Source organism: Manis javanica, chromosome 5, assembly GCF_040802235.1.
Source record: "Manis javanica isolate MJ-LG chromosome 5, MJ_LKY, whole genome shotgun sequence".
In the NCBI taxonomy this organism is placed as follows: Eukaryota; Metazoa; Chordata; class Mammalia; order Pholidota; family Manidae; genus Manis; species Manis javanica.
In genome coordinates, this window is record NC_133160.1 from 88153497 (window position 1) to 88160957 (window position 7461).

Sequence of the window (7461 nt, forward strand, 5' to 3'; positions counted from 1 at the left end):
AGCTCTGCAGGAGGGGTTCTGGAATACTGGGTTTCTCATATTCGTTCTCACCACTGAGCATTTATCATACGCTCAGGTGTGCATGGTCAGAGCCCTTTGTGATGGTGTACCTGCCTGTCAGAAATACCCTATCACATGCAGTTGTAGAAATCTAAAGCAACAAAACTGTACACTAAGAAAGGCAGTTGCCAATTATTTAAAGTTCTGATCAAAGGTTCGCAGGGCTTATGAGAGCTCTCCTTTTGACAGAGAAAACATGAGGCCATTCTCATCAAATCCACATCAAAAACAGATCAAGTTGGCAGTTTGTAAAGTACTCTTAGGGATACAGTAAGGCTCAAAACGATTTGTAAAACATTTTTGAACTATTCACGTTATTGAATAGCATGTAATAAACATTTAAGGAGCTTTTGCTGCATACACACAATTTTAGAAGAGTTAAAAACCTGAGAAACTTCTGTCATCACCTTTTTGATTTTTATCTGTTAGTGCCAAAGGCACTTGTATAGTATGACTTAATCCAATCACAAATAAAAATGCTTAAATCTTTTCATGAATATATGGATCTCTCTGGCACAATTTTTAAGTGAAATAAATTTTTAAAAGGAGGCTGGAGGAATATTTAAATCAAAAAGTGGCCAATTCAGAATTAAAGAACAGTTCCAGCTTGACTTAGTAAAATATCAAAAAATTTGTAAGAAAGTTTTAATTAAAAAATTTTAATGTAAGTTTTTATTTTAATTATAAAAGGTAATCTAAATAATCTCACCAGCTTAATTGCCACAACCAGTTTTGCTAGGTTTTCTTTTATGAATGCAAGAATTTGAACATGAATATTTATAAAGAAATAGATGCAGTTGAAGTACTTTCTAGATATTCAGTTTTCCAAAGATGACTCAATATTCTCTAAAATATGTATTTGTTGAACACAGCATTTTTTTTCTAAAAATAGGGCAAAAGAAAATCAAACTCAATTCAGGTTTGATTTACTTTGAATCTCAAATTGATGAATTCCAAATAAGACTTTATTACTTGGTTTTATGCACAATGTGGTTTTTCTAACAACTGGTTTTATGAGAAAATGGGGAATAAACTTCCCCAACTCTGATGAAATGAAATACACCTTTTTAATGGCCAAACATGGAGACATAAATGACCACATTGCTATTTTTTGTGCTGCATATCTCTGCTATCTAAACATCCCTCCCACTTCCAGCTGTATTTGTGTTTTGTGTATTTTTTTTTTAAAGACTAATTACTGTTTTTCTTTTCTTTTCTTTTCTTTTCTCAGAAGAACAAACTGCTGGAGCAGAGAGTATGGCTGCTCAGCCCAGTTCTTGGTATACCTCCTCCACAAAAGATGTGCCTGAATGCAAGACTCAGTAGACTTCTCTTCTATTGTTCTTCCTGGGGCCCGCATTCCTTGTTTGGAAATTTACCATATTGATTACTCTGTGTGTGTCTATCCCTGGCAATGATGTCACAGCCCAACTTAATTTCAGTTCAGTTTTCACTTTGCCACTAGAATTGGAAGATGAAGGAAAAAGAGATTAATGCATTCCAGTAATTTAGAGTGGTGATAGCAACACCTTATTCATGAATGCATTAATACCTTAGAAGTTGAATTATTTTATTTATTTATACATTTTATAAAAAACAAAAAGTTATTGAAGGAAATTCCAGTCTTTCCATGTATACATAAAATGTATACATTAGTATTAATGTAAAGTTATTCACATATCTAACTTAGATAATTCCAAAGCATAATACATAAATTAATATAATCTATCATTTAATTAATGAAATTATACAATATTTAGTACCTCAAACATTCAATAAATGTTTAAATAGTAGTTGTGAATCACAACTCTGTGCATATTAATTATGGTTTCTTGGTGGGGTGCTTGGAGTATATTTGGCTCTCCTCTCATGTTTGTTGGCTTTCAGAATTTGCTATGAAAATATACATATTGTCTGGATTTATGTTGAGAGAGAGCAAGTGCTGACCACTTTGCTTCCTAGTCTTAATCACTACAAAAGTTACTTCTCACGTTTCTGTCATCCACCCACCCCACTCCCTATACAAGCACTATAAATTGGTTGGTTTAGACTTTTTCCTCCATTGCACTTCACTCCCAACTGGAAGGACCTCATAGATTATTTATTTATTCTATCCTTTATTTTAAACATGAGGAAACAGCCAAGAGTTCCCATGAAAGTGAAGTTTTCTAAACCTGGGGGTTCCTGCAGATAACTAGGCATCTATGTATGGGCTTCATGTATTCTGTCAAACCTGAAATTTTATGCTAAATTTTGTGTGCAGGTTCATTTTTCCAGGATACTTGGGTCCATGCTTGCTTGCATCACATTTTCAGAGGAATCTGTGGCCCTAGAAGAGGTTAAGAACAGTGGTGTAGAGACTATATCCAGTATTACTCTTATGTCATATCTCTTGAAAAAGAACATGAAAGAGCAAGTTGCATAAGGTTTACAACAGTGTTAGATTTCCAGGCATCCCTGTTAAGAAGATTCGTTCAAAGGCACAGATTATTATTTGCATAATAGCTATCATTTTGAAGTCTGTGGATTGGGTATTTTCTCTTACCTTACTTAATATACTGTTACAGGAACTCACTAGAGCTAAGGGGAAAGTGGCCCTTACTATAATCCTCTTCCCAAAGCCTGTCCCTTGAGAGTCTTATTTCTCCTTTTCACCCTTACCCAAACGAAACACTGTAACAGAGCTGCAGGTTTGATTCTTTACAATGTCAGCTCCACTGAATAAAACTAATGGAAGGTAGTGAGGTCACCTGGATAATAAAACTAAGGCCATTAAAAATATAATCAGTCCGCAATATATATCGAATCCAGTAGAATGTTGCTTAAATACTGAATTTGGAAGTCCATTTCCTTCCTCAGATTTGGGAAGTTTGTTTCTTCAAATAAAATGTCCCTTTCTCTCTTCTTCTGGGAGTCCCATGATGCATATATTTGTCCACTTGCTGACGTTCCATAAGGAGGCTTGCTTCACTTTTTGTATCCTTTTTTCTTTTTGCTTGTCTAACTGGATAATTTAAATGACCCTTCGTCAGTTTTGCTGATTCTTCTGCTTGATCAAGTCTGCTGTTGGACCCCTCTAGTGAAGTTTTCAATGCAGTTATTGTATTCTTCAGCTCCAGAATTTGTTTAGTTCTTTTTTATAGTTTCTTTCTCTTTGTTAATATTTTTATTTGGTTCGTGCATGGTTTTCCTGTGTGATTTAGTTGTCTGCACTCTCTTGTAGATAGATCATTGAGCTTCTTTGCAATGTTATTTTTAAATCTTTATGAGGTAATTCATAGATCGCTATTTCTTAGGAGTTGGTTTCTAAAGATTTATTTTGCTCCTTTGATTGGTCAACATCTGGGGTTTTTTTTGTGCCTTCTGACTTTTTACTGAGTTCTATGGATTTGAAAAATGATCTGCCTCTTCCAATCTTTACAGACTTCTTCACACAGGGAGACCTTCATCAACCAGCCAGTTAGAGCTTCTGGGAGCCTCTGAAATCTTTTTAGGGGATAGACTTCTCTGGGCTTATGTAATTTGCCAACTAGAGAGGTTTACCAGTTTCTTTTCCAGAAGCTTGTAATCTCTTCCTCTGTCTAGTATCCGCAGGCAGTACTGCAGTTCTATGGCACTGCAGCTGGAAGCTACCCCACTCTCCTTTGTTCTCCTTGGCCCCAGGTATCCAAAGTATATCAGCTCCCTGTCAGCACGCTAAGTCAGACGAGACAGAGACCAGTTTCCAGCAGCCCTCCAAAAGACTGGACCCCAAACACATACTCTACTCCTCTCTCCCGCCCCGAGAATGAAGCTGTGAGTCAGATACCTTCTGATTGTACCAAGTGATACCAGCCAGGCTCTGCAGTTCCATCAGCCCCACATCAGTGAGACAGAACTCAGTCTCTCGGGCAGCCCTCCAGAGAGAGCCCTCCAGAGAAACTTTGGATAAATTTTCCATTCTTCCCCCTCCCGCTGCTCCCTGCCCACCCCCTGGGGAAACCAGGAAGCAGGGGCTAAGCTGTGCTAGCTTGGGGTGAGGCAGGGGTGGCAGGTAAAGTGAAACAGCCCTTCTTACCCATTTCGGTTCAGCTGTTCCCAGCTTTGTTCTCTGCTAGAGCACTGCAACTTCTTAACTGATTTCTGATGTTCTGAAGGTATTCTGGTGCAAATACTGTTAAGCCGGGTGGTGGTGGGTGGGAGTGTTGCTGGGACTTCCTATCTCCCCATCTTGCTGATGTCTCCCCTCAGGATGTTGCTTAACTCTTATGATCTGAGTTTCAATATTGTGATGAATGATTGTGAAAGGACAGTGGTAAAAAATCAGCAATAAATCTTGCAAGAATTTTAGAAAGCAGTAATATGGTCAGACAGCACTAAAACAGTCTGAAAAATAAATTCAGGACCAGAAAAGACAAAGTATGTTAATGATATAAGAAACATTTCTGGCAGAATTTATTCAGGAAACTTACTGAGAGGCTGCCATTCATGCTCAGCAATATTTAATGACCATCTTTTATGTGCCAATCACTGGTGTAAGCACCAAAAGGCACACACACACAGCCTTTGTGGAACTAATATCGTAGTTGGAAAGCAAATAACTCACATGCTTTTAATATGTGCTGATCACAATGTAACAATAAAAAAGACCCAGTCCTACCTAGCCTTGAAGAAATTTAGCCCACTGAATACAGATGGGTGAACAAATATTTGCAGTACCGTGGACTTAGGCTGTTCTAAAGTAAACGTTGTTGTTAGATCAATGGAACAAGGGAGGCTGAAGAAAGCTGCATTAAGGAAGAAGTATAGGATTTATCCTCAACCAGATAACTCTCATTTTCATAAAAATTCTATTTCAAAATCCTCAAAAGTCAAAGGAAAGGCCTTGTTCTTAAAGCAAGGAATACAGCTGGGGCTGATTACAACTCATTATACCCAGCACTAAAAGCTGCACTAAGGCAACTAAGGGACTGTTTTACCAAAAACTTTGTGGGGACACATGCAGAAAATTAGGGCAGGGTTTTAAAAAAAAAGGCAATTTTTGCCATCTATTACAGTTGAATTTCTAATAATCACTAACATTTATTAAGTACAAATGTAACAAATTTTGTGCTGACGGTTTTCCCGCCGAGTCCTCTCCCCTACAACTTCCCTGAGACAGGTGCTATGGTTACCTCCATCTCACAGATAACAAAACAGGTTTGAAAAGTTAAGTGACCTTCTCACTTAGCTAGTGAAAGATACGGAACTTACCTTCATCTTTCTGACTCCATAGTCTTTGTTCTTAACCACTGTGACTTTTTACAAATACACGTAAAAAGCAAAATTCATCCAATTTAATTAGAAGATCTAATTGACTATTTAGAGATTCATGAATTGGGTAGCATTCCTCCCTAAAGTGGAGAGATGCTCCAAAGGGCTACAGAAAGGGAGAGGCTTTTAAAGGCAGAATAAGGAAGTCATAAACAGAAAAAAAGAATTATTCTGGGTGAAGTCACCTGCACTGGGGACAAAAGGGTCTTGTTAGGTGGATTCCTTCAGGGCATGGAGTGGACTCCTGTGACATTGTGTTACTGCTGCTGACCAGAGAATGTCTGACTATGTGTTCAGGGGAGGTTGAAACTGCAATTAAGTTAGGTATTAATACCCAGTTTGGTGACTTGGCCTAGCAAAAGTGACCCCATGTTAGGTCTGTTTTTCTGGACAACAGTGATGCAAAGTTTATTTTTCTTGCATTAAGTCCAGAGCAGAGGAATTAATCTAGGACTGTTGTCTTAATTAAGGCTGTCTTCAAGAAATCAGGTTTCTCCTCTTTACCCTACTCTGTACTTAATATGTACTTCTGACCTCACACCAGATCACAAAATGGCTGCTGTGTCCCAAGGCATCATATTAGCATTCCAGGCAAAAAATAAGGCATCATATTAGCATCCCAGACAAAAAGAGAAGAAACAAAAGCCAAAAGCCTTTCAGAGAGGCCTTTCTTTTCAAGAAGGAAGCACTCCTTAGAAATTCCCGTTTACAGTTATTGGTGAACTCTAGCAGCAAAGGAACCTAGGAGTTTGAGAGTTGTTTTCTAGCCTTTCAAGTAAAAGGCAGGGGAAAGTGAGTTGTTTGGGTATTGAGTGGACAAACTTAAATATCAAGTGTGCAGAAAAGCCTACACAATTGCTCTGTTCAGTGACGCACCTGGTAAAGTATGAGTTACTAGCCTAGCGCAGAGGGCCACATGATCTTTCCTTCCTATTCAGTCTTGAATCTGTTCTCTTCAGTCAGACTTGGTTTTTTGCTCTTACCCAATACCCTCATTCAAGCCTCCACACCAGCACTGAGGCTCAACATGTTCCCGGACACTGCCCCTCTGGGTAGTCAGGAAGCCTGCATTCTGCCACCATGTATGTACAGCTGACTCTGGAACAACACTGGTTTGACCTGTTCCACTTGTACGTGGATTTTCTCAATAAATATATTGGAAAATGTTTTGGAGCTTTTCAGCAATTTAAAGAACATTCTCTTTTCTCTAGCTTCCTTTATTGTAAGAATACAGTATGTAATACATATTAACATAAATGTGTGTTAATTGATGGTTTATGTTATTGGTAAGGCTCTGGTCAACAATAGGCTATTAAGTTGTAGGGGAATAGAAAGTTATATGCAGCTTTTTTTACTACACTGGTGTGGATAAAATGAGAGTTCCTGTGGCCAGGATTCTCACCTGGCCCTGGCTGACTAGCTCACTGCACACCTGTGGGCAATACATGGCTGTTGACTCAAGAGCTCTGCCCAGTGCTCTGGGCGTAACACGGTGGCAGGGCTACAAGGCTGCAGGAGAGCAGAGCAGAGGCTGGAGTGGTAGCAGTGCCAAGAACAGAGGCCCAGAGGACGGCTGTGCAGACAGAGGCACCTAGAGGCAGAGACAGGCTTGCCGCATGCAGACTCGCTCTGAGTGAATGGGATTCTAGTGACTGACCTGCCACCTGGAAATAAAGTTGGGTATAACCCTTTCACCCCAAGAACGTTTTGCTGTCAATTTCTTTGGTCACATTGAATCCATAGCGAACTTGCCCTAGGCTGAAACCCATTGGCAAGATGACTGGGGTCAGTGTCTCCTATGCCTGTGTTCAACAGTCAATTTGCACAACAGTTCAAATATTAGTGCTAGAATAGACTGTGACAAAATAACCATAACTATACTTAAACGTAAGAATATTTATTTCCCTCAAAACAATATTGATTAAGAACCTGTAAGGAAGGCTCCACTATCTTAAATGACTAGGGTTCCTTCTGTTTTGTTGCTCTACTGTCTTCCACTTGCAGTTTCTGACTCACTCAATCTTGAATACGCCAGAACAGCATCTAGTAGGCACAAACAACAGGGTCTTAGGTTAATGAGTAAATGACTTCCACATCCAAAGCTGTAAG

The 7461-nt window shown here is 39.0% G+C and overlaps 1 protein-coding gene across 6 annotated transcripts in view; it reads left to right on the plus strand.

Annotated features, from left to right (window-relative positions):
- CENPE (centromere protein E) overlaps positions 1-7001 on the plus strand; it is an 83850-nt gene extending 76849 nt beyond the window's left edge. For 3 of the 6 annotated variants that reach the window (XM_017660331.3, XM_073237221.1, XM_073237224.1), the window contains one exon: positions 1292-7000. In XM_017660331.3, coding sequence (XP_017515820.2) covers positions 1292-1386 — 95 coding nt within the window. In that variant the 3' untranslated portion in view covers positions 1387-7000. Of the gene's footprint in view, positions 1-1291 lie in introns of all 6 variants that reach the window. The other 3 variants (XM_073237226.1, XM_073237225.1, XM_073237223.1) reach the window with 2 other exon arrangements.
- The last annotated feature ends 460 nt before the right edge of the window (positions 7002-7461 follow it).